Below are 28,000 nucleotides of genomic sequence, written 5' to 3'. Positions count from 1 at the left end.
AAGCCTCTGGAAAATCTTTGGGATATTTTATTTCAGCTCATGAAATCAACACTTCACATGTTGCATTCATATTTTTGTTCAGTATACATAACTCAAACTATTATGCTGTTTTTTTGTGTCAGGCTTCATCGCTTTTGCCAGCAGGGGGAAGATTTGGACAGGGCACATACTTCATGAGGTCACTGCAGTCTATCCCACAGGAATTCTCATGCTAGAAAAATACTAATTCTTATCTACCTAGTCCCATCCCAAAACTTTTAAATCACAGAGAACATTAGGTATATTCATTGAGGTGAAACGTTGCAAATGCTCCTCACTGATTTGTATACACTGAAGGATTTACATGCAAATTCCAGCACGCTTATGCCAGCAGACCAGAGCACATACCTGCAGTTCTATATTCTGATAATTCATCATGCACCGTAAAATGTCCACCATACTGAAAGTACGGTTTCAAAACTTGCCCTTCCTCAGAATGTGTTCAGTAAAAAAAAGAAAAAAAACTTCAACACCAAGCCGACTTCAAAACAAAAAGGAAATTAACAACCTCTGATATTGACATTTAACACTTTCTCCGCAGATAAATGAGCAAAACATGAATAAACAATACTTGTTCCGGTGTATTGAAATAAAAAAACAACTTAATATCTGAACTATGACACAGCAAGTGATGAGCATTTCCAACCCCCCCAAAATGTATTATGCAAATGTTGTATATTAGATTTACTAACGTGATATGAGTGTGACATTGCATTACAAAGATAATTGAACAGCAGTACTGGTTAAGTTACATTAGCATGTCGTCGTAAGGACCAGCATCACATACAGTAAGGCAACTGAACATCTCGGCTCGTGACCTTGCTTAAGAGCTTGACAGAATGGCGCTAAACCAAGAGTTCACGCAACAGTTCCTTCTGCTTGTTTTCTTCAAATTGAATCAAATGTTGTTTTGGCAGTGTGTTTTGGCAGTATCCTCCACAGGCGATTCAAGATAAGTCCTTTTTAAGGGCAGCGTCATCCAAACTCAGATAGTAGCCACTGGAGTGTGTAAAGAGACCTCTCTCAGTTCTTTAGTCTTTTTATATTTGCAGAAGCTATGCAACACAAGTAACTTAAAGGCAGACCAAATTAACTTTAAGGCAGATTTGTTTCCTTTTTACCAATGTAACATAAACACTCTCTGCTTATGACCGGTACGCTCAAGAGTTCAAAAACCCTCAATGCTGAAGAGCAGTGACAGAGGGAAACGCAAAACAAAAAAAAGAGGTGAATGCGCCAACTGGGCAGCCATTTAAAGTTGAGGCAAAAATAGGAAACTTTAAGAGGCCAATTTGTGAGGAGCCAACTGGTCTCCTATATCAGCCTAGCCCTGGCTTACACTGAAATGGTTGAGTCCCTTGGTGGAAATATATCTGTGCTCCCTGCAAGTGGTGCTAGACGCGGAAGCTTTCTCCCTTGCCGTCGATGTGGCGCAGGCGCAGGTAGACGTCGGTGCCGATGCCCTGCATGGACTGGATGGACAGGGAACCGCCCAGGTACTCAGCGTACGCCCGGGAGGTGGGCAGCCCAAAGCCGAACCTGACGGGCACACAGTTTCTCATTCATTAATAATATGGAGGTTTGTAAACTGGCACTAACAAATTGATAGATTTATTTTGCATTGCAACATGCGAGGACCGCCTTCCAGAGAAAGCAAATGTGTATAAATAATTTGGGGCTGCTAAATGCAGACGTAAACATTATCCTCACAGTCATAAGATGTTTGCACAAATTACATATTTCGTACGTTTCATCTCCATGACTACTTAAATGGAAAAGAACAGTTACGACAACCTTTTTTACTTCCATATCCATCCCCCTTCAAGTCTCAATAATTCATAGGATAAAGTGAACCCATGTGAATCAGTGAAATGGAAGTGTGTGATATTTTTCTACTTTAAGTGGCATCCCCATGGCACACTGGCAGTCAATTCAACCCTGCATTATGAGATTAAGAACCGATGCAGTCGAAAGGGGATCAACAGACAGGAGGACACAATGAGCAGGATTATCACGCGTATCAATTACCTTGTTCACATTCATTATGGCTGAACTGGAGCAAATGTTTTCCAACTGAAATTGTATACGGCCCGTCTAACTCACCCGTGCATTGGGCCAGACTGAGGCCCATTGTTGGTCAAGGTGTTGAAAAGGTTGTTCATGCGTGGATCTTGGTTGCTCTCTTCAGCTGTGCTGTAATGGTAGTCCGTCACCTTGTCCAGGATGCTGTGGGGGATGCCGCCACCACGGTCTGAGATCCTGACGAACATTGAGGATACCCCAGGGTTACACAAGAGAAATTAAAAAAGGTATAGTATTCATGTTAATTAACAAGGCAAATCAGTTAAGAAAAATTCTTATTTACAATGACGGGCTACCAAAAGGCCTCCTGCCAGGACGGGGGCTGGTATTAACAATAAAGAAAATACCCGCCACAGTACAATTCTGAACATTTGTTTAAATTAAGGCAACTGAAACCAAAAGAAAGAGAAGGCAGACGCTTACAGTATATGCTGTAGGATTACGTCTGGCGATTCCAATTATCTTCATCCCTGTGCTTGGCAAACTTAAGTCACTTAAACCTAACGCTAGCCCACATCAAGACTACTTCGTCAAATGCCGGTATCATCCTTTGGTTTCTTAATCCCCTATATGACCACCAGTGGCGGTCGATGACATTTAAGATGTTTAATACTTATGAGCATGGCCTTATTTACTATTACTGGATGACTGTCATTCATATTCCATTCACCCAGTTCAATGCAACAGATAGGTTTAGGCTACTACATGATACTCTAATGTTCCCTATACCCATCATGAGGTTGCTACAACCAAGCCTATGAATAAAAGTTCAATGTAAGTGCACAGGTCCAGCATAAAAATAAATTGTAATCAAGGTGACAGTGACACATTCAATATCGCTTTGTACACTCTTGCCTGCAAACAAGTTAAACTGAATTTGTCTATCCCAGTTTTGGTTTCGTAGCTTACGTTTAAGGGTGTGTTCGTAAAATCCCTCTGGCTATCTGCTCCAATTCCAGAGCACTCATCTGAGTGTGCCAGAGCCAAGAATAACTGATGCCGAAGCTCGACAACCGTTGAGTAAGACCGGTGTCAGCAAAAGTTGGCCAAAAAAAGTTAATTGTTGCCAGCAGCGCCATCACCAGACTACATGAAACCACTTTAACCAGCTCTGCTAGGGCGAGTAAAATGGTCAGAGGTGTTCTCTCATTTGTGACTGGAAGTAGCTAGCAAGATAGTCAACTTTAACCACTTAGCTTGGGTGCTTGACTGCCTGACTGCCGATGCAAGGTCAGAACATTCGGATCAAACCAACTAGTGTGTGCGCTGAACGCGCCGAGAGCGAAAAGCTCTGAATTTATGAACGGACAACCTGGCAACGCTCTGAATTCAGGAACACCCAGAGCGAATTTATGAACACAACCTAAAAAAATTTATTTTTATACATTTTTTTTCTCGCAACAGAAAATCGGCAGAATGAATACACCCCTGGTCACACGCAACCGGTTCACTTTCATAGCAACCACATACAAGCAGCTCACTGCATGCATGCGCAGTTGAAGTCAGAAGTTTACATACACTTAGGTTGGAGTCATTAAAACTCGTTTTCAACCACTCCACTAGTTTTGGCAAGTCGGTTAGGACATCTACTTTGTGTATGACAAGTAATTTTACCAACAATTGTTTACAGACAGATTATTTCCCTCTATCACAATTCCAGTTGGTCAGAAGTTTAAATACACTAAGTTGACTGCCTTTAAACAGCTTGGAAAATGTCATGGCTTTAGAAGCTTCTGATAGGCTAATTGACATAATTTGAGTTAATTGGAGGTGTACCTGTGGATGTATTTCAAGGCCTACCTTCAAACTCAGTGCCTCTTTGCTTGACATCATGGGAAAATCAAAAGAAATCAGCCAAGATCTCAGGAAATAAAAAAATAAAATTGTAGACCTCCACAAGTCTGGTTCATCCTTGGGAGCAATTTCCAAATGTACCAAATTCATCTGGACAAAATAGTACAAGGAAGAAGCCACTCCAAAATCAGCATAAAAAACTAGACTACGGTTTGCAACTACAAAATGGGGACAAAGATCATACTTTTGGAAACATGTCCTCTGGTCTGATGAAACAAAAATGGAATGTTTGGCCATAATGACCATCAATATGTTTGGAGGAAAAAGGGGGAGGCTTGCAAGCCAAAGAACACCATCCCAACCGTGAAGCACAGGGGTGGCAGCATCATGTTGTGGGGGTGCTTTGCTGCACGAGGGAACTGGTGCACTTCACAAAATAGATGGCATCATGAGGAAAGAAAAATGTGCATATATTGAAGCAACAGCTCAAGACATCAGTCAGGAAGTAAAAGCTTGGTCACAAATGGGTCTTCCAAATGGACAATGACCCCAAGCATACTTCCAAAGTTGTGGCGAAATGGCTTAAGGATAACAAAGTCAAGGTATTGGAGTGGCCATCACAAAGCCCTGACCTCAATCCTATAGAAAAAGTGTGTGCGGGCAAGGAGGCCTACAAACCTAACTCAGTTACACCAGCTCTGTCAGGAGGAATAGGCCAAAATTCATTCAACTTATTGTGGGAAGCTTGTGGAAGGCTACCCAAAACACTTGACCTAAGTTAAGCAATTTGAAGGCAATGCTACCAAATACTAATTGAGTGCATGTAAACTTCTGACCCACTGGGAATGTGATGAAAGAAATAAAAGCTGAAATAAATCATTCCCTCTACTATTATTCTGACATTTCACATTCTTAAAATAAAGTGGTGATCCTAACTGACCTAAGACAGGGAATTTTTACTAGGATTAAATATCAGGAATTATGAAAAACCTTTAAATCAGTTTTTGGCTAAGGTGCGTGTAAACTTCCAACTTCAACTGTATATACACACACACACAAGTATGTGGACACCCCTTCAAATGAGTGGATTTGGCTATTTCAGCCACACCCGCTGCTGACAGGCGTATTAAATTGAGCACACAGCCATGCCATCTCCATAGACAAACATTGGCAGAAGAATGGCCTTACTGAAGAGCTCAGTGACTTTCAACGTGGCACCGTCATAGGATGCCACCTTTCCAACAAGTCAGTTTGTCAAATTGCTGCCCTGCTAGACCGGACCCGGTCTACTTTAGATGCTGTTATTGTTAGGTGGAAAAGTCTAGGAGCGACAACGGCTCAGCCGCAAAGTGGTAGGCCAAACAAGCCCACAGAACGGGACCACCGAGTGCTGAAGCGTGCAACGCGTAACAATCGTCTGTCCTCGGGTTGCAACACTCACTACCGAGTTCCAAACTACCTCGAAGCAATGTCAGCACAAGGAACTGTTCGTCGGAAGCTTCATGAAATTGGTTTCCATGGCCGAGCAGCCACACACAAGCCTAAGATCGCCATTTGCAATGCCAAGCGGTGGCTGGAGTGGTGTAAAGCTTGCCACCATTGGACTCTGGAGCAGTGGAAACACGTTCTCTAAAGGGATGAATCAAGCTTCACCATCTGGCAGTTTCATGGACTAATCTGGATTTGGTGGATGCCAGGAGAACGCTACCGGCCCCAATGCATAGTGCCAACTGTAAAGTTTAGTGGATGAGAAATAATGGTCTGGGGCTAAAGGACTGACCATGAGAAACAAAATTATCTAGCCTGATGAAACCAAGATTGAACTCTTTGGCCTGAATGCCAAGTGTCATGTCTGGAGAAAACCTGGCACCATTCCTATGGTGAAGCATGGTGGTGGCAGCATCATGCTGTGGGGATGTTTTTCAGCAGCAGGGACTGGAAGACTAGTCAGGATTGAGGGAGAGATGAACGGAGCAAAGTTCAGAGCGATCCTTGATGAAAACCTGCTCCAGAGCGCACCGAAACTCAGACTGAGGCGAAGGTTCACCGACCAACAGGACAATGGCCCTAAGCACACAGCCAAGATAATGCAGGAGTGGTTTTGGACAAGTCTCTGAATGTCCTGGAGTAGTCCAGCCAGAGCCCATCTCTGGAGAGACCTGAAAATAGCTGTGCAGCGACGCTCCCCATCCAACCTGACAGAGCTTTAGAGGATCTGCAGAGAAGAATGGGAGAAACTCCCCAAATTGTCATTATGGGGTATTGTGTGTCGGCTGTAACGTAAACAAATGTGGAAAAAGTCAAGGGGTCTGAATACTTTCCAAATGCACTGTATGTAAATGCATTTGGAAATGACTAGAGTACAAAAGCACTTAATATACTGACCTGTTCTGCAATCTGTGCAGGTAAAACAATTTAGCATCAACATCGATTTACTATTCTTACATACCGCATGTGAGTAAGTCTGCTGACGGTGAGTTCACTGGTCGCTTTCACTGTGGTCCTGAACCGCTGTTCCTATGGCGACCACACTGGGCATGATAAGCCTGCAGCTTAAAGGAAACTACCCTGAGGTGTCAGGTTTCCCATTCAAACAGCTAAGCCCATAGTCTGGGACTCCTAACATGCTGACAGTGTTGCATTCGCCGCAAAATAAATGTAGACATACATGTTAATCAATCATTGCACGCGTGTGCCAATGAGCGTCTGCGTTGCCAAGGTCTAAAATAGAAGTCTGTTATATTTGTGACGCTGAACACAGTGCAAGTCCTGCCTCTCCCATCTCCTCATTGGTTTATAGAAGCAGATAACCACGTGCCATCTCCTTGGTTATACCCACATGGGTGATTGAAATATTAACGGAGGTCGGTCCGGCCGTTGTGGTAATACACCCATGAAAGTTAGATGCCAATCGACATATAAAGTCCAAAGAAGAAAAAGCCTGGGAGGAGAGATGACTAGAAACGAGTCGGTTGACCGTTTTAGGTGTAGATTAATTGTCGGAGTAGAGGACCTTGTGCATTTCAGGTAAAATAACTCAACGTTTAGGTCCCAGAACAAATTAGCTAGCAACTGCGTAATTCCTTAACCTTGTTAAAGGAGTCTTGAGTAGATAGAGGTAAAGATAATCAAGGTGCCGAGGTCACCCACTCACCTGATGACAAAGTCCACGTCGTTGTTTGCAATGGTGACTATGATATCAGGCAAGTTGTAAGGTGTGTCGAGGTGGCTTTCCATGGTGGCCCTGTGGGGACACAGATTGAGGGGAGGTCAAGGGCAGGCAGTGAGGACATTAGCCTGTGGAGTCCTTCAACGTAACCCGACACAGAATCTGTCAGCAGGATTGTTTAGAGCAGGGGTGTCAAACTCATTCCACGTAGGTCCGAGTGTCTGCAGGTTTGTCCTTTCAATTAAGACCTAGACAACCAGGTGAGGGAGTTCCTTACTAACGAGTGACCTTATTTCATCAATCAAGTACAAGGATGGAGCGAAAACTCACTCAGCCCTCCATGGAATGAGTTTGACTCACTGGTAGATGACATGTTATGACACACCCTAAGAAACACTGCCTTCTAGGAAGGAGGAACATGAGTCAGAGTGAATAGTCTGTCTGCTAATTGCTACATCTGAGACAGAGCTCCAAGAACAGAACAGAAACACCTCTATTCCTCATTGGACTGAATGGCAGATTGAACACACACACCTTAGCAATCCTCTCATAAGTACCTGGGCAACATTTCGCCACCAATAGCAGTAGCACACAGCTAAATACTTTGAAGAAAAGAGGTTGTCTAACTAGAGATTTAGTGATGTATAGTCTTACAATGGCTACTGTGGAGTCTGATTTCCTGTTTGACTACATGTCTAAGGGAAAATGTATGAGGTTTCAGGGGTGTGAGTTGTCAGAAAGTTAGTTAAAAGGATTAGTGAAGTGTTCTGGTACCTCATGGCGTTCTTCAGCAGCTCAGGCAGGATGTAGTCTAGGGGCAGAGGGATGAAAGGGAAGCGGGCCGCCACATGGCCGTTGATACGCACCCGCGGGGAGTTACCGTACTGGTGCTCACACAGACGCCTGCAGAAGACATGAGGAAGCATGCACACACAGACTTACAATTGTGTACAGATAGCGTATTCGGAAAGTATTCAGGCCACTTATAGCCTTATTCTAAAATGGATTAAATAAAACATTCATCAAATCGGCTGGAAAGAGGTTAAGTGAGGGAGAGAAGAGGGCTAGGAGAGAGAGCGAGAAGAAGCTGCACATCCCTAGTGGGGCTGAACTGGGACAACAAGTGCAGAGGCTTGTGCTTGCCTGTGAGTGGATATGCTATATCTTGTAGGTTGCATTGTGCCACACAAACGGTGGTTTTGACTATGAACTTAATACCTTGATACAGAGCCAGTGGAGTCAGCCTAGTAGCCTATATCTTAACTGCCCGTCGCCGTCTTTCCCCACTATACAGTATCTATTTATCATGGCTTGATCGTGGGGCTTAATATAAATTAATCTGCCTCTTAATTTTTTAAGACGGTTTTCGATAAAAGTTTTACATCAAAATGCACTATGCATTGTGGGTTGAACGCTGTAACACAGAATAAAACAAACATGGTAGTGACAAAAATATTTCAGTTGTTACGTACATTACATTTGTTTTATTAAATGACTTAATTCATTCCAAGTAGTCATCTCATCTCTACTGAGCTGCTGCCTATGCGATCTGACAGATCACAATTTTAGTAGTTCTTCAAAGTAAATAAGGCACACCTTTGACGGCTGAATACCAACTATAAAATCCATTTGATCATGCATTTTCAGGTGTAGATACCTCGACGCAACTGCTTTTTATCTCTGTCAATCGCGCGAGCTCTTCTCGCAGTCTCCGTTCCACACAGACCGGACAAGTAGGCGGGGGCGCAATGGCCGGTTACCACGTTTTCAGCACTAAACTAAGTCGAATATTGGCCTGTTGGAAACTACATCGCACAGTTCGGGCTTGATCCGATTTAATCTTTAGAGAAACTGCGATTCGGGCAAAAAATTAAAGTCAAATAATTTAACCGAAGTATGTCAATTAGCTTGAAAACGAAAAATAGCGGTTAATTGCACAGCACCATATTGTAATGACCTGACTAGATCATGAAGGAACAATTGTCCAGACAGAGGATGGAGTTAACGAATGGACGGTTTATTAACACAACTTAACACAGGCTACTGTTTGGCCGTAGCCCACGCCAAATAAATGAAAGGTACACTACAAACGAACCGTGACCTTCTCTTGTGAAGCCCAGACGTAAGCGAGAGAACAATGGCTGAACCCGGTCTTAACTTCCAATGCTCCCTGCCCAACCCCCCTTCACGCCACTCCGCCAACCACCAGGCTGCCCGGTATCCGAACATTCCAGGCATTCCCGTGATTGGCAGATAGCAGGTTGATTGGCATGACCCCGCGAACACTGGTAAGTACGACACAACCCAGTAATAGCCTAACACATAACCCACAACTGTCTGTGCGGGTCGCTACAATATTTACACACTGTACAAAATATTGGGAACACCTGCTCTTTCCATGACAGACTGGTGAAAGCGGATTCCTTAATGATGCCACTTGTTAAATCCACTTCAAATCAATGTAGAGGAAAGGGAGAAGGTTAAAATAATGTAGAACCCATAGCGGCAGTCAACGTCCTTCGTTTAAATTACTATAGCACCCAGGTTCAGCCTTGTTTTTCTAACAATATCACAAAATGCACTTGCACTCACTTTTCTCGTATTCGCGTGGCTGTTGTCATCAACCAGAAACAGGGTATGCGGTCATTTGATTATTATTTTTTTTTAAACTTCATTACTCAAAAATGACAGCGCCGAAGCAGACATGACTTTTCACTGTTAGAGAGACTATCGTGTTGGTTGGTGATACGGATTCGCACATGTCCTTGCACCTTGAAAAGCGATGTTGAGGTGAGTGAAGTAACTGCAGATACATGTTTGGGGTTGTCAATGTTTGATGCGGTGAAATTTAGGTAATAGCTCACAGATTAGCAAATCCTGTCATGATAATTTGGTTGGTACAGGCGAGCACATCAGCGGTGGAGCTCGAATGATTGCCCTCTGCTCATGTAAAAAGTTGAAGTGTTTATCTATATAGTCAGCTAACTAGTTGGTTAACAACCAGCTAACTAGCCACCGAAATGAAGGCTTGAGTAATTTCTGGTTATGGTTTGTCATGTTTGCTAGGTGCAGATATTCATAGGCTATACATTGCCTCGTTTCCTATTATTTGACAGCTTAGCTGTCAGGGTAGTTTTATGAACAAAAATCATCGCAACAATGAACGATTTTACTGAGTTATTTCAATCGACTGATATCCTTATATGAACTAAGAGGTCCTAATTTATGGTCTTCACATGACTGGGCAGGGGCGCAGCCATGGGAGGGCATTGGCCCACCCACTTGGGAGCCAGGCCCAGCCAATCAGAATGTTTAGCGAAATTAACAATATTCTCAGGCAACAGCTCTGGTGGACATTCCTGCAGTCCACATGCCAAATGCAGACAAAACTTGAGACAACTGTGGCATTGTGTTGTGACAAAACTGCACATTTTAGTGGCCTTGTTGTCCCCAGCACAAGGTGCACCTGTGTAATGATCATGTTCAAACAGCTTCTTGATATGCCACACCTGTCAGGTGTTATCTTGGCAAAGGAAAAATGCTCACCAACAGGGATGTAAACAAATTTGTGCACAAAATTTGAGAAGCTTTGTGCATATGGAACATTTCTGGGCTCTTATTTCAGCTCTTGAAACATGGGATCAACACTTTACATGTTGCGTTTATATTTTTGTTCAGTATAGATGCATGCGCAGTGAAGCTCACATGAGTTGGATATTTGTTTACATAGCCAGCTAACAAGTTGCTTGTTTTGTCTTTTTTCTACCACTGCAATTCATTTGGAAACTGTCCCAGCTTCGTCACTAATCAGCTAACATTGGCTAACTCTGTACTTAGTGTGTCGGGCAAGAGTATTTTTTTATTTTATTTTTTTTAATTTTTTTAGGAAGAGAAAGAAAGCGAGAGGAATTAGAGGCGTAACTATCACACAATTTATTAGGAATATAGTATGGTTGAGAAAAAGAGAGGAAGGACTAGAGACATTATGTTCCTGACTACAATGGAATCCTATTTGTTGTTACTCTGGGTCAGTGAAAGTGAAAGAATGGAGAGTCAAGGCCTAGCAGCAAAAAGCAGAGAGGAATAGGAGTTAGAGGATTGGAGGGATAGAGATGGAGGAAGAAAATAGTGGAAGGAGTGGACGAGGGAGAGCATACCCGAGAGGGGAACCTACGTTTCAATGGCATGCGTCTGCCCTAAGCCCCACCATTCGCACACAGCCTGGGCCTAAAGTGACAGTGGCTTTGGAGTTGTTTTTAAGTGGTAGGGACCTTCTGTTACAGAGCTTGTAATGGATTACAACAAGAAAACGGGCGGGATTGAACATCTTGACCAACTGAAGAGCTATTACAATGTTGGATGCACAGGCAGAAAATGGTGGAAATGTGTTTTGGGTGATGCTCAACATTGCCATCAAATGTGTACATTGCAGTGTCCCCCACACAATGGACCCCTCCTAGAAACCACAGGCGCTGGTCCATGAAGGCATTCAAAATGCAGTTTGCACAGTCACTTTGTGATATGGCTACAGTGGCAGGAAGAGGGGATCCAAGAGTGTGGCACCAGGGTGTGCGGACCGAGTTGTAACTCATTTGAAAGCAGGTTAAGTTTGAAGGGCACAAGAGGGTGTGTGTGGTGTATCAGCAAAGAGTGGGAGATGTGTAGAAACCTCCTTTGGGTGCACTACGTGTTCTGTGCCACTTGCAGGATGGGGGCCGTGCTTCCAGAAGTTCCATGACATGTTGTAGGCTAAATAAAAACACTAAAGTGATAGTGTGAAATATGAATTTGTATTACAAGTCTTGTCTCTGAAACAGATGTTTTTATATTTTATCTAAATACTTGTTGCATTCACAGAATTGTCGTCAAAGTACGCTACTATTTCTACATTGTGTGTCAGGCCTGGTCTGTACTAAATCTTAGAGGTTACCTACATTTTGAAATAGTTTGAATAATTGTTTGAATTTTTACATTGTTACAGAAGAAAGAATCGTTGTCAAATACTTTCTGAATATTATCCTCTGGTCACATTTTGGATAATTTGTTATTTATAAGATATTATACTTGGTACTTTGAAATGTACTATAATTTAAATACTCTAGGGTTTGTTAAGTGTATTGTCTTCACACATTGGAAGACAAAATAAGTGTTATTCCTATTGACATGAACATGGCGTCACATTAAAGAAAATACTGTGCTCTTTCAAACCAAGTTAACTTGTTCATTGATTTTGAGCGGTCTGTTTGAAATGTGTGCCAAAATTAGCTTAATCTTAAATTGTCTGTAATCTACAGCAGCATTCTATCGGCGTCTAAAAAGCTAAAGAAGGGTTTTTAATGCTTGACATGGATTGTGTATGTGTGCCATTCAGAGGGTGAATGGGCAAGACAAAAGATTTAAGTGCCTCTTGAACAGGGTATGGTAGTAGGTGCCAGGCCCACTGTTTGTGTCAAGAACTGCAACGTTGCTGGGTTTCACACACACAACAGTTTCCCGTGTGTATCAAGAATGATCCACCACCCAACTTGACAACTGTGGGAAGCATTGGAGTAAACATGGGCTAGCATCCCCGTGGCATGCTTTCAACACCTTGTGGAGTCCATGCCTGACGAATTGACGCTGTTCAACACAATTCTAGGAAGGTGTTACTAATGTTTTGTACACTGTTCAGTCCCCTACTAAAATGTAATCAATCTGCTTTTACTAGTTGTATTTGCTACTTTTGATGCAATTGTTAATGGATAAGGTGGAACAAAGGCCCATATACAGTCCACAATGGCAGGCCCTGTGACAAGGCTGTACATGAGCTCTATCAGCTTATCACAGAAAAGTAGGGGCAAATAGAAGGCAGAGCATGACCTGTGGTCCAATACAGAAGTGAGATTCTAAACCAACAATATATATATGGTAACAAACCACCACTCACCTTGCAAAATCAACCCATTTCTCAATGATCTTTTTGGGGGAAAGTCGCCTGCAGATGATGCCCACAAAATCAGGCTGCATAGAGGGATGAAAGGTATAGGAGGAGAAGCAAAAGCTTTATTACAGACATGCTAAACAGATGATAGTTTGCCCAATTTCTTAAGAGTCAATGTAATCTTAGTCAGAATTTACTACATGTGACAAATAGGGCAAGTAATCTCAATGTTTCAGAAAGAAACCAGCCGGCAAAGGATTTGATAAAACAGTGAGTTAGACCTAAGTGTTGTTGGGCAACAAAACCATAATGCTCAGTGAGGTATCAGGTACTAACTAACAGTCTCTAGACCTGGCAAACATGCTTCATCATCCTGACCACCGAAACGTTATATAGACCCTATAACTAGGTCATATGAAAATATTCTGAGGCCCACTGGGGCACACACTGGAATTTAGGCTTACGAGTGTTTTAAAGATGACTCTTTCCTACAGCGGCTGAAGATGTAACATGCATTTCCCAAAACGACCGTTCTCTCTGCATGGTGTTAAGTGCGTCGTTGGAGCATGTGTAGATACTGACAGGATCAAAAGGTAGCACTGCTCTTGGATCAACTTTCTCCATTAAAATCTTAACAGTATTTCGGGTGATAATTTTTTTTTAAATGTAAAACTAGGCAAGTCGGTTAAGAACAAACTCTTATTTACAATGGACGGCCTACCCCGGACGACACTGGGCCAATTGTGCGCCGCCCTATGGGACTCCTAATCACGGCCAGTTGTGATGCAGCCTGGACTCAAACCAGGGTCTCTAGCACTGAGACGCAGTGCCTTAGACCGCTGCACCATTGGACTTAACTAAAAACACCAGAAAATCAGCAAGTGCATTTATTTAGGAAATCGGTTCCAAAGTATTCCCACACAACTTGAAATTATGTTTTAGTCAAATGTTATATTCGTTTGGGCTTCTTGCCGTCAATTTGCAGTCCACAAATTTGTAATTATTTTTCGGTCCGCCCCTCGACCATGCGCCATTTATTAAAAAAAATCTGCCCGTGGCTGAATCTAGTTGATCCCTGTCCTAGAGCTGTATTACCACCTACAGCTGCAAATATTGAGGCAGCTTATTCTAATGCTTACCCAATAATAATAATATTATTATTATTATTATTATTATTAAAATCCCATATTTGGCACATCATTGCACCTGTTAGACTACACATGTAATATATTGACACAAATTACACACAGCCTACAAAATAGAACTAGATTGAACATGAAATGCATTTCAATATGATTAACATAAGCCAATAGCATACATATTTTAATGCAGTCATCTCTTATTTTAAAGCATATTTTTATACATCGCTTGTTTGTATCAATTGCAAAGAGATCGGCAACTTTATTCGTAGTCAACTTTGTTCTGAAGTTATCGGCGGTCAGAGGCGGATAAACCATGTGATTCTATATTTAGCTTAGATTTTGTCTATAAAGTGATGCAGGAGGGGGGGAAAGCATCTAATGAAGCACTTAGCTGTTCTACGAGTGGCCTGAGGCAGGCATTCGATTACAAGCGTTTAAGTGAACGTTAAAAACGATGGTTTTGGGAAGCAGCTCAGATTTAACAATCCTCCTACGAAGGTTCTAACGATGAACTTAGCCTTCAGATGATTTTTGGGAAACCGGGCCCAGTTCTTTGGCTGCATAAAGCACATCAGGGGTTAATATAAGGATACAAAACTGGCTCTAGTAAAAGTCATGGGGCCAGCAGACTGCACCAATAATAATGGCTGTCCATCTGACATGTTTCGTTTTTCTTTTAGCTCGCAATGAGTGGTGCATAATCTACAATCTGTCAATCGGGAGGGACACTGCATTTCACTGCACTGGTGGGCTAGTGTATGCTAGAGCATCTATAGATATTTGGAGATACTACTGCACAAATAAATTAATCAGATGTTTATTGTAATACTTATAATCCAAACTAAAAGTGTGTTTGCTAGGCTGAAATGTTGGGTTCATGTTCTGGTGGGCACGTTTAGTGTGAAAATAAATGAGTTATCCAAGTATGCTTTGCCTCTTCAACTTATACTTCCCTGTAATAACCCCATGTGTGTTCCTTTTCTCAGTCTGTTAGCAATTAATGACTAGAAGGTTGATGGGAGACATACATTTTCTTCATGCAGGGCAAGGTGGTGTGTGGCTAACATCCGGATGCCCAGACGGGAGGTGAGGGTGGTGTCCAGAAAGTTACGGACCAGGGTCTCATCCTGGAACATCAAAACACACTCAAGGCCAGGAATAGATTACACCATTCTGTAAAGCCTACAGTAACATTACAAAAATAAAGAGTTCCAACAACCAACTTATAACCAATTTAAATAAAGATCTGCAACCTCAAGTTGTATTCCATATGACTGGCAGCAGCAAGACGATAAAACAGCTGTTAAAGTGGAAAGTCAATGACTAGAATCAGCTGACATATGCTTATGGCCATTACCTGGATGTGCCGCCGACTCTCCCTGAAGCCTTCAGCCAGCAGAGTGACCACATCCTTGTGGTCATCCAGGAGCTGCTGCACCAGCTTACTGTAGCGAGCATCCATCTCCTGGTCCTTGATCTGACAAACAGATGATGCAGAGTGAAATCCATTTGAATTTGACCATTATCAAAATCAGAGCTGGGATGAATTCCATTCTTATTCCGGTCAGATGAATTGGTCAATTTCTCCACTAGAATAAAATATACTTGCAGAAGTGTCTTGAAATCAACTGTTTATCCACACACACAGCCTTCAGAAAGTATTCACCCATTTACACACACAATAATGAGCCATTTGTTTTTATTTATGTATTGAAAACAGAATAATATAAATTCACATAACTATTCACAACCCTGAGTCAATACATGTTATAATCACCTTTGGCAGTGATGACAGCTGTGAGTCTTTCTGGATAAGTCTAAAAGCTTTCCACACCTGGATTATGCAACATTCGCCCATTATTCTTCTGAACATTTTTCAAGCTCCGTCTAGTTGGTTGTTGATCATTGCAAGACATTTAAGTCTTGCCATAGATTTAAGCCGATTTAAGTCAACTGTAACTAGGCCACTCAGAAACATTCAATGTCATCTTTGTAAGCAACTCCAGTGTGATGTGTGTATGTGTGTATTTGGCCTTGTCTTTTACGTTATGGTCCTGCTGAAAGGTGAATTTGTCTCCCAGTGTTTATCCTCTTGGTCTTGCATTCAAAATATTCAAAAATAAAACCTTTAAGTAAAATGATTAGAAAAAGTGAAAAATTATTCCTCAAAACATGGGTGTCACAATTATTGGCACGCCTAGATATTCTTTAGTTAGATTTTACTCAAGAATATTCCCATTTTAAGTTAAAGTTCAGCTGAGTGATTAGGAACACGTAAATGGTAAGCCATGACTTCCTGTTTCACTGGGGTATAAATAAGAGGTAACAGGTCAAGTTCCCATAGTCATCCATCACAATGGGAAAGACCCGAGAATACAGTAATGATGTGCGACAAAAGGTTGTTGAGCTGCACAAATCAGGAAATGGCTATAAGAAAAATAGCGCAATGGTTGAAATGCCCATTTCAACCATCAGGGCAATAATGAAGAAGTTTAAAGCAACTGGAGATGTTCACAATCGGCCTGGAAGAGGACGTGTGTCTATATTGACCCCACGCACAGTGAGGATGGTTAGAGTGGCCAAAAAATCTCCAAGGATCACAGCTGGAGAATTACAGACATTAGTTGGGTCTAGGGGTCATAAAGTCTCAAACTACAATCAGACGCCACCTACATAAAAGTTGTTTGAGAGGGTTGCCATAAAAAGAAGCCTTTGCTGTCGACAAACAAACTCAAGCGCCTACAGCTTGCCAAACGTTACTAGAACGTTCAATCGGACCAGGTACTATGGTAAGATGAGACCAAAATAGAGCTTTTCGGAAACAAACACCAGAGTTGGGTTTGGTGTAGACAAAGATATCCATGCAGAAAAGTACCTCATCCCCACTGTAAAGTTTGGTGGTGGATCTTTGATGTGGGGCTGTTTCTCTCCCAAAGGCCGTGGACATCTTGTTAGGATACATGGTATCATGGACTCCATCAAGTACCAGCAGATATTAAATCAACCCGACTGCCTCTGCTAGAAAGCTTAAACTGGGCCATGGGTTGGATCTTACAGCAGGACAATGATCCAAAGCACACCTTAAAAGCAACAAAAATGGTTTACTGACCACAGAATCAAGGTTTTCCCATGACCATTCCAGTCCCCTGACCTAAACCCCATAGAAAACCTGTGGGATGAGCTGAAGAGGAGAGCCCACAAGCATGGACCACGGAATCTGAAGGATTGGGAGAAATTCTGTAAGGAGGAATGGTCTCAGATCCCTTGCCATGTGATCTCCAACCTTTTTACGCATTATAGGAGAAGACTCAGAGCTGTTATCTTGGCAAAGGGAGGTTGCACAAGGTATTGAATGAAGGGGTGGCAGAAACATTATATATACACATATATATACATATATACATATACATGTATATATATATATAAACATGTATATATATATACACGTGTACATACGTATATACACATATACACACATATATATATATACACATACATGTATACACATACATGTATACACATACATGTATACACATACATGTATACACATACATGTATACACATACATGTATACACATATATGTGTATATATACACACACACACACACACACACACACAAGTCTGACAGCCTCTCCAGTTCCAGAGAGAGAGATAAATATGGAAGACCTCAGGGTCAAGCACTTTGCCAACCCAACCTACTCCTCAGTGTGGCCGCTTGACTACTCACCACTGGGAAATCACTCAACACATGGTATGCTCGAATGTAGAGCTCATGCTGCAGGAGAGGGAAACAGACAGTGGGTGTTGATTAAAATTCCCTCTGAGCACACTTAGGTAAGAGGAACATCCTGTGCCTCCATAAGTGGGCCACAACACATCCCATGGGCGTACATGTGTCCTGACCTACATACCAAAAACAGGATGTTTACGAGGTTATAGCCTAGGTCTTCCAATATGACTCAAATCCTGAGAAGTTGTTTGAGTGAATTAGTAATATTACCCCATCTTAAAAAATAAAATAAAATATGTACAGTAATTTATGCATCACTGGTTATGCGTTTTTGGTAGGAGAATATTCAGAGAAAGCACTAGGCCTACAGGTATACATCCCTTGTACGACTGATCATGCATTTTTTTTGTGAAAATGAAGAGTGCCTCTGCTGTGTGAGAAATCTAGGTAAAAGTTAATCCAGTGTCAAGACAATCAGATGAAGTAAATAGGCCATGGGAAGGGAGGAGAGAAGAGATGCCAAAGGGAGGAGTAGAGAAGGCTTCATTGTTCTTTAGCTGCCATGTGCAGTACTAAGGAAAACCTCCAATGTCACAGATGGCTTATCTTTTCAACTCTAGCTCTATAGGAGAAGAACTTTACACACTCAGGCAGAAATTGGGTATGCTGATAGACATTACTTAATCGAATAGATTATAGTTCTGTAGGCATAGAGTGATGTGGCTTTGTTTGTTACAGTGTAAAGAAGCCCTTCTCACGAATTTAGGAAGCTAAGCTAATAAACGATAGCAGTGTTGTGTAACAACTCCATTCTCAATGAATGGCTGTTCAAGGTTAGTCTATTCTGATACAGTGACACTGACTCAATTATGTTCGGACACCTGTTGAGCACATGCCCTCCTCTCCCAGACAAGCACAATGATTGGAATGAGAGGCTTGTCCCGCAAGTTGCAAAGGGGCCGTTACTGCACCGGAAAGGTAAACCAGACATGTTGACAAAGAGAAGGGACTCACCACTTGCAGGATGGTGGGGTTGCAGCCAATGATGAAGGGAAGGCTGCGGAAGCCCTTGATACGGTGGGCAATGCGCACAGGCAACTCCTTGTGCAGGTACTTGGCACTACTCTACAAACAGACAGGGTGGAAGGGTGAGACATGCACACCGCAGACAATACAGAGCAAGGCAAAGTGATCAATGACTAGGCAAAAAAACATTTTTTTAAATGACCCAAGTTAATTAGAGTAGTATAGTAAAATTATATTTCCAGTGAGAGTGCTACACGTAAACACTCAAGATGACATTCCTAAAGCAGCATAGGGGAGAAAAAGAGTGAAATATTGGTCCAATATCTGTTTAAGGAACACTCAAATATAGGGTTAGGGTTAAGGCAGTCATCAATCCCGCAGACAAAGCGTGTCTAAGGCCTATTATGATGAGAACTAACCATACAATATTGTCCGAAGACTGGATAGAGGAGTGGTCAGTTACCAGGATGTGGTTTCCATCCGGAGACTTCCCAGCATAGAGCAGGGTGGCTGGTGTCAGTCGGACCATGGCCTGGGGAGAGCGAGAGAGAGGAGAAAAACAGTTGTAGGTCTGGTTTAGTGGATTTCCTCCAATATTAGATACAATGGACATAAGCCAACAACAATGTAGTGTGAATTCATGAGATACGGATTACGGACACAAGAACTCAATAAATACCTGCAGTCAACTTGTGCACTAGGTAAAAAGGGATACATGGGAATTTTGGCAATGAGGCCCTTTATCTACTTCCCCAGAGTCAGATGAACTCGTGGATACCATTTAAGGAAGTTAAGGGTATTTTCGTGAGCCAATGCTAACTAGCGTTATGACTGAAAGTCTATGGGCATCTACTAGCATGCTAGCAGACACCCATAGACTGTCGTTGCACTAGCAATTGCGCTAGTTAGCAACTTCCTTCAAACTGCACACAGAAACTGAAAGTGGTATCCACAAGTACATCGGACTCTGGGGAAGTAGATGAAGGGCCACTGCCAAAATCCCCAAGTATCCCTTCAATAGATAAAGCTGATCAAGTTATTCATGTCGCCTGTTGCATTATTTTTTTCATTATGAAACAGTTCCCCAAAGCAGGAGATTGAGCAAGTCGCATGGTGTTTAGTTATTTTTTTACAAAAAGCCCACAGAGTAAACAGAAGCGTCCACGACCTGACGATCCACTGCAAAAGGTGATCAAGTTAAAATTGAAATTCTCTGTTTGATTCTCTGCTGTAAGCAAGTTAAGCAATCCCCTCCTGGACCAAAATCCCAGATGTCTAGTATGTTTTGGTGTGTGCAGCAAACCTTTTGAGATAACTTTTGTACAACTTTATGAGCTGGGGTGTGACATGTCTGTCCTTGCAATTTGTTTATATTCGCTTCCACTTGTTAGCATTTAGTGCCTTCAGAAACTATTTCCACATTTTGTTGCGTTAGAGCCTGAATTTAAAATTTATTAAATTGCGATTGTGTCAGTGGCCTACACACAATACCCCACAATGTCAAAGTGGGATTATGTTTAGACATTTTTACAAATTAAAACGAAAAGCTGAAAAGCCTTAAGTATTCAACCCCTTTTATGGCAAGCCTAAATAAGTTCAGGAGTGAAAATGTGACTAACAAGGTGCTCTGTGAAATAGTGTTTAACATGATTCTTGAATGAGTACATCATCTCTGTACCTCAGAGATAATTGTAAGGTTGAGCAGTGAATTTCAAACAGTTTCAACCACAAAGACCAGGGTGGTTTTACAATGCCTCGCAAAGGGCACCTATTGGTAGACATTGAATATCCCTTTGAGCATGATGAAGTTATTACACTTTGGATGGTGTATCAATACATCCAGTCACTATAAAGATACAGGCGTCCTTCCTAACTCGGTTGCCAGACAGTAAGGAAACCACTCAGGGATTTCACCATAAGGCCAATGGTGACTTTGTAACTGTTTAAATGGCTCGTGATAGGAGAAAACGGAGGATGGATCAACATTGTAGTTACACCACAATACTAACCTAACTGACAGTGTCAAGAAGGAAGCCTGTACAGAATACAAATATTCCAAAACATGCAATAAGGCATGAAAGTAAAACTGCAAAAAATGCCCCCCATCACAGTACCACTCTTCATATTTTCAAGCATGGTGATGGCTCAATCATGTTATGGATATGCTTGTCATCTGCAAGGACTAAGGAGTTAAAGATAAAAATAAAAATGGAATAAAGCTAAGCACAGGCGAAATCCTGGAGGAAAACCTGGTTCAGTCTGCTTTAACAGACACTGGGAGACAAATTCACCTTTAAGCAGGACCATAACCTAAAACAAGAAATCATTTTGTCCTAAATATTTAAACTAAAAGCATTGTATTTGGGACAAATCAAGTTATGTATCACTAGTAGAGGTCAACCGATTTAATGAGGGATGATTTCAAGTTATCATAACAAAAATCGGTAATCTGCCTTTTTTGGATGCCGATTACATTGCAATCCACAAGGAGACTGAATGGCAGGCTGACCACCAGTGCAGCATCAAAAGGACCTTGTGGTTGCAAGGAGCCAAGGTAAGTTGCTAGCTAGCATTAAACTTATCTTCACATAATCACTAGTTAACTACACATATGTGCCTAACCATAAACATCAATGCTTTTCTTAAAATCTCTAGAAGTATAATTTTTTTAAACCTGCATATTTAGTTAAAAGAAATTCATGTTAGCAGGCAATATTAAGTGCAAGCAGAGTATATGCAGCAGTTTGGGCCACCTGGCTCGTTCCAAACTGTGTGAAGTCCATTTCTTCCTAACAAAGACCGTAATTAATATTCCAGAATTGTACGTAATTATAACACTGAAGGTTGTGCAATGTAACAGCAATATTTAGACTTAGGGATGCCACCCTTCCGATAAAATACAGAATGGTTCCGTATTTCACTGAAAGAATAAACTTTTTGTTTTCTAAATGATAGTTTCCAGATTTGACCATATTAATGACCAAAGGCTCGTATTTCTGTGTGTTATTATAATTAAGTCTATGATTTGATAGAGCAGTCTGAGCGGTGGTAGGCAGCAGCAGGCTCGTAAGTATTCAAACAGCACTTTACTGTGTTTGCATCAAGCATTGCTAAGAGCTGCTGGCAAAGCGCTGTTTATGACTTCAAGCCCATCAACTCCTGAGATAAGGCTGGCAACTAAAGTGCCTATAAGAACATCCAATAGGCAAAGGTATATGAAATACAAAAATGGTATTAGAGAGAAATAGTCGACGTGTCATAATTCCAATAACTACAACCCCAAACTTCTTAACTGGGAATATTGAAGACATGATAAAAAGGAACCACCAGCTTTCATATGTTCTCATGTTCTGAGCAAGGAACTTAAACATTATATTTTTTTTACATAGCACAAATTGCACTTTCACTTTCTTCTCCAACACTGTTTTTGCATTATTTAAACCAAATTGAACATGTTTTATTATTTACTTGAGACTAAATAGATATTATTCATTATATTACGTTAAAATAAGTGTTCATTCAGTATTGAAGTAATTGTCGTCACACACACACACACCGTCCGATTAAAATCGGTAGCGGCTTTTTTTTGGTCCTCCAATAATTGGTATCGGCGTTAAAATCATTTAAAAATAAATAAAAATTTCAAAAAAAAATCAGCCGACCTCTAATCACTAGATTTGATTTACTACAAGATTAAGGGTATACTGTGCAACTTTCATAAGGTCTGGATGCCATATGTAATACTGCACGACAAAAGGAGTTTATTGAAAACAGGGATTCCCATTTAGGCAATCCCTAGCCCTGGGAGTCTGCCGTACTGTTGGTTGTCACTCTGGTCTTGGCCTAACACACCCGAAACTAATAATGAATGTTTTCATTAAGTTCCTAAAGCTGACTGGGGTGTGTTGGGGTGCGGCCGGGCAGTGGGCCCCCTAGGGCAGGATGGGGCAATTCAGCTACATTGTGTGCAAGTAAAAAATGCTCTACAGTACTATTAGGCCTATGATATGAATTAGTGCCCTCCGTAATTATTGGGACAGTGAAGCATTTTTCCTTATTTTGGCTCTATACTCAAAGTTCGGATTTGAAAACAAAACTGACTATAAAGTTAAAGTGCAGACTAACCTCAAATTAAAGCTGTCATTTTCATCCATATCGGGTGAACCGTTAAGAAATTACATAACTTTTGTACATAGCCATGAATGAATGGTGAATAATGATGAGTGAGAGTTCGACGCACAAATATCATACCCCCAAGACATGCTAACCTCTCACCATTATAATAACAGTAAAGGTCAACATTTTTGGTATGATGTGTCTAACTCTCCATCATTAGCCTGGCATTATTCAGCCTGGCATTATTCAAATGTCAATAGCTCTTCAACCACTTGACTTAGCAACCTTATTTAAAAACTGTTCATTATTCCTTACAAAGAAGAGGCCTTTGGTTAAAAAAATAAATAAATAAAAAAAGCATAAAACCACAAGAAAGATTACTGACTTACAGTTCATAAGGAAAGTCAATTTTAAAATACACTTAAAAATAAAAACAGCAACATGTAAAGTGTTGTTCCCATGTTTCATGAGCTGAAATAAAAGATCCCAGAAAATGTTCCATATGCACAAAAAGCTTTTTTCTGACTCAAACTGTGCACAATTTTTTTTACATCCCTGTTAGTGACCATTTCTCCTTTGCCAAGATATGCCACAAGTCAGGTGAATGGATCATCAAGAAGCTGATTAAACAGCATGATAATTACATAGGTGCACCTTGTGCTGGAGAAAATATAAAGTCACAAATGTGCCGTTTTATCACACAATGCCACAGATGTCTCAAGTTGAGTGAGCATGCAATTGGCATACTGACTGCAGGAATGTCCACCAGAGCTGTTGCCAGTGAAATTAATGTTAATTTCTCAACCATAAGCCACCAACATCATTTAGAGATTTTGGCAGTATATCCGACTGGCCTCACAACAGCAGACCATGTCTGGGCAAACGGTTTGCTGATGTCAACGCTGTGAACAGAGTGCCCCATGGTGGCTGTGGGGTTATGATATGGGCAGGCATAAGCAATGAACAACCAACACAATTGAATTTTATCAATAGTAATTTCAATGCACAAAGATACCGTGACGAGATCCTGAGGCCCATTGTCGTGCCATTCATCTGCCATCATCACCTCACGTTTCATCATGATAATGCACGGCCCAATGTTGTAAGGATACGTACACAATTACTGGAAGCTGAAAATGTCCCAGTTCTTCCATGGCCTGCATACTCAGCAGACATGTCACTCATTAAGCATGTTTAGGATGTTGTTCTGGATCGACGTGTACGACAGCGTGTTCCAGTTCCCGACAATATCCAGTAACTTCACACAGCAATTGAAGAGGAGCAGGACAACATTCCACAGGCCACAATCAACTCTATGCCAAGGTGATGTCACGTTGCATGAGGCAAATGTGGTCACACCAGATACTGCCTAATTTTATCATCCACGCCCCTAGCTTTTTTTCTTTATAAAAAGGTATCGGTGACCAACCGATGCATATCTGTATTTCCAGTCATGTGAAATCCTTATTTCAGGACCGAATTAATTTATTTCAGTTGACTGATGTCCTTATATGAATTAACTAAAATCGTTGAAATTGTTGCATTTATTTTTGTTCAGTGTATATGAAAAATCACTCTGGTGCTCATTACATTTTGTTTGGTGCCTAACATTTTTTAAGTTGGAAGCAGTGTGTATGTGTTTGTGGGAGAGAGCGGTGTGTGTTTATGAGAGCGAGAGAGTGTGGGAGGGAGTCCATGTGGGTCTGTTTACTGAAGAGTAAAGAAGATTTCATGCAGTGTTTTCACCTTACTGCCACAATTACATGCAGATCATTAGACATGTAAACTCAGCAAAAAAGGAAACGTCCCTTTTTCAGGACCTTGTCTTTCAAAGATAATTGAATTTTTACAATTAACTTCACAGATCATCATTGTAAACGGTTTAAACACTGCAGTCCATGAGGAGGAGATGCACTGCAGTACTTAATGCAGCTGGTGGCCACACCAGATACCGACTTACTTTTGACCCCCCCTTTGTTCAGGGACACTTATTCCATTTGTTAGTCACATGTCTGTGGAACTTTTTCAGTTTGTCTCAGTTGTTGAATCTTATGTAAATACAAATATTTACACATGTTAAGTTTGCTGAAAATAAAAAGCAGTTGACAGTAAGGACGTTTATTTTTTTTGCTGAGTTTATATTCCTTCCTCCAATCTCTCCAGGCAAATCACAGGTAGGCCTTGGCAAATATGAGCAAATCAGCCATTCTATGCAGTATGCTATTAAACAGTTTGAAGTTAAATTCTGTGTTGTAATGAGTAGAAGTGGGAATATCAGTGACGGTTGTTTGAAGCACCTGCGGATAACGTTTAGAAAACCGGAACTGGGGGGGGGGGCACCAGGCCACAGAATTTCCCCCGTGGTACCCCATCCATACTACTTGGTATCGTGATACTTGGCCTGGTATCGTTAGTAAAATGTTGGTATAGTGACAACACTATTCCTTATACACTGAGTGTACAAAACATTACTATTCCTTATACACTGAGTGTACAAAACATTAAGGACACCATCCTAATATTAATACATTCAATGTCATCTTGGTAAGCAACTCGTGTACATTTGTCCTGCTTAACGATGAATTTGTCTCCCAGTGTGTTGGAAAGCAGACTGAAGCATGTTTCCCTTTCAGATTTTGCCTGTGATAAGCATAATACAATTTCTACTCATCCTTAAAAAAATATATAAAAAAAATCCCCCTAGTCCTTGCAGATGACATGTATACCATAACATGATACAGCCACCACCAAGCTGGAAAATATGAAGAGTGGTACTCTGTGATGCGTTTTCCCCAAACCTAACGCTTTGTATTCAGGACATTGTTAAAGAAATTAACAAAGGTTTTTTGCAGTATTACGTTCGTGCCTTGTTGTAAACAGGATTCATGTTTTAGAATATTTATATGCTGTAATGTCCTAGGATTGTCATCTGATGAAGATCAAAGGTTAGTGCTGCATTTAGCTGTGGTTTGGGTTTATGTGACATTATATGCTAGCTTGAAAAATGGGTGTCTGATTATTTCTGGCTGGGTACTCTGCTGACATAATCTAATGTTTTGCTTTCGTTGTAAAGCCTTTTTGAAATCGGACAGTGTGGTTAGATTAACGAGAGTCTTGTCTTTAAAATGGTGTAAAATAGTCATATGTTTGAGAAATTGATGTAATAGCATTTCTAAGGTATTTGAATATCGCGCCACGGGATTACACTGGCTGTTGCGTAGGTGGGACGATTTCGTCCCACCGACCCTAGAGAAGTTAAGAACAAATTCTTATTTTCAATGACGGCCTAGGAACAGTGGGTTAACTGCCTTGTTCGGGGGCAGAACGACAGATTTGTACCTTGTCAGCTCGGGGATTCGATCTTGCAACCTTTCGGTTACTAACCACTAGGCGACGCTGCCGCCCCATTAAAAACTCTGTTTTAAAAGTCACCATTGGCCTTATGGTGAAATACGTGGGTGGTTTCCTTCCTCTCCGGCAACTGAGTTAAGAAGGGAGCCTGTATCTTTGTAGTGAGTGGGTGTACTGATACACCATCCAACGTGTTATTAATAACTTCACCATGCTCAAAAAGGGATATACAATGTCTGCAATTTTATTTTACCCATCTACCAATAGCTTCCCTTCTTTGCGAGGCCTTGGAAAATCTCCCACATCTTGGTGGTTGAATCTGGAATTCACAACTGGGCAGAGGGACCTGACAGTTAATTGTAAGTGTGGGGTACAGAGGGGAGTTAGCCATTCAAACTTAATGTTAAACACTATTGCACACAGGGTGAGTCCATGCAACTTGTGAAGCAAATGTTTACTCCTGAATGTATTTATGCTTGCCATAACAAAGGGGTTGAATACTTGACTCAAGACATTTCGGATTTTCGTTTTGAATTTGTACAAATTTATAAAAACAAATCCCACTTTGAGATAATGGGATATTGTGTGTAGGCCAGTGATAATTTAAAACTATTTAAACTAAATTTGGAGAAAGTCATGGTGTGAGAACACTTTCTAAAGTCACTGTATGTAGCTCAAACCGTTCGCGAGTTATGGAAGTTTGAAGGTCCTAATATCTGTCGAATCTCGGACCAATTTTACCAGGGTTTGACAAATGTTTGCCGTGTGTCGAGAACATACCCGTGTCGTTCATGTCACTCCCACTAATCTGAAACTAACAAAATATATATTTTAATAAACTATCGAGCCCGCAAACGTAGTACTTTGTTCATAATTCTTCACATCGTCATAATCTTTCACATGGTGGTTACATTTGCTTACTTCTTGGGGCCCAAGGCAACGCACCAAACATTCTTACCGAAGATATTAGCTATGTTAGCTAGTTAACCATCCGTTCTAACCCGCTAACGTTAGATAGCTAACTACAGTAATACCTAGCTAGCTGCTAAGGACAGTGCTGAGGCTTACTGGTCAAAAAGGGCAAGTCAGAGGAACGGACTTTCCTTACCTTTTCTGTCGAGGCATCGATTGCAGACTGGTTGTAAAACGACGTGACGGTTTTTGACCTCTCTCGTGCCAGTTCTGTATGTCCCTGTATTGAAGATGTAGAAAGAAATAATTTGCTGTCTGTTGAGATGGGGGTGATTGTTTTCGTGATGGGGGCAAGCAAAAGCTTGCTCAGCGTCGGGCTCGTGATAGTAGAACCACAGCCCAGCATCTCGAACGCAGTACCTGTCACTCTACGACGCATTTTGGATATATATTTACAGGAAAATCCTGTTCTGAGGTTGTTCAAATTATTTGATGGACGTAGGTAACCCTTGTGATCGTGCACAAAGGCACGTATCTGATTACAGTGAATCTCATGAAGAGTACGGAAGGGTCACTTTATAAAGAGATTGACCAGTCTGCAACAGTGTTTTTCAGAAGACGCGTCGGTTTAACCAATCGCAGAGAGGAGAGGCGGGGAATGGTGTATTGCCACGCCCACATGCTATTGTCCGTAAGGTTTGTGTGCGTGCACAGAATA

At 41.4% G+C, this 28,000-nt stretch overlaps 1 protein-coding gene across 1 annotated transcript; it reads right to left on the bottom strand.

The window, feature by feature from the left end:
• Positions 1 to 9: 9 nt before the first annotated feature.
• Positions 10 to 27,878, bottom strand: LOC106567669 (3-methyl-2-oxobutanoate dehydrogenase [lipoamide] kinase, mitochondrial). The gene is made up of 11 exons (XM_014137226.2): positions 27,479 to 27,878; positions 19,367 to 19,435; positions 18,892 to 19,002; positions 17,875 to 17,922; positions 15,504 to 15,623; positions 15,175 to 15,273; positions 13,011 to 13,084; positions 7,859 to 7,987; positions 7,070 to 7,159; positions 2,143 to 2,298; positions 10 to 1,578 (listed from the first exon to the last, which is right to left on the bottom strand). Exons 1-11 carry the CDS (start codon positions 27,719 to 27,721, stop codon positions 1,434 to 1,436), a joined length of 1,284 nt encoding a protein of 427 aa, XP_013992701.1. The 5' UTR covers positions 27,722 to 27,878; the 3' UTR covers positions 10 to 1,433.
• Positions 27,879 to 28,000: the final 122 nt, after the last annotated feature.

The sequence above is a fragment of the Salmo salar genome, chromosome ssa13 (genome assembly GCF_905237065.1).
Source record: "Salmo salar chromosome ssa13, Ssal_v3.1, whole genome shotgun sequence".
Taxonomy (NCBI): domain Eukaryota; kingdom Metazoa; phylum Chordata; class Actinopteri; order Salmoniformes; family Salmonidae; genus Salmo; species Salmo salar.
The sequence above is the reverse complement of the archived record's forward strand: the minus strand, read 5'-3'. Positions and strand labels throughout refer to the sequence as shown.

What these genes read in the sequence shown, in the direction of transcription:
- LOC106567669 (XM_014137226.2), bottom strand. Translation starts at nt 27,721, where the DNA reads ATGCGTCGTAGAGTGACAGGTACTGCGTTCGAGATGCTGGGCTGTGGT. An exon ending in ACCCCACCATCCTGCAAGTG is followed by an intron (nt 17,923 to 18,891) that starts GTGAGTCCCTTC and finishes CCTCTCCTGCAG; the next exon opens with CATGAGCTCTACATTCGAGC. An exon ending in AGAGTCGGCGGCACATCCAG is followed by an intron (nt 15,274 to 15,503) that starts GTAATGGCCATA and finishes TTGATGTTCCAG; the next exon opens with GATGAGACCCTGGTCCGTAA.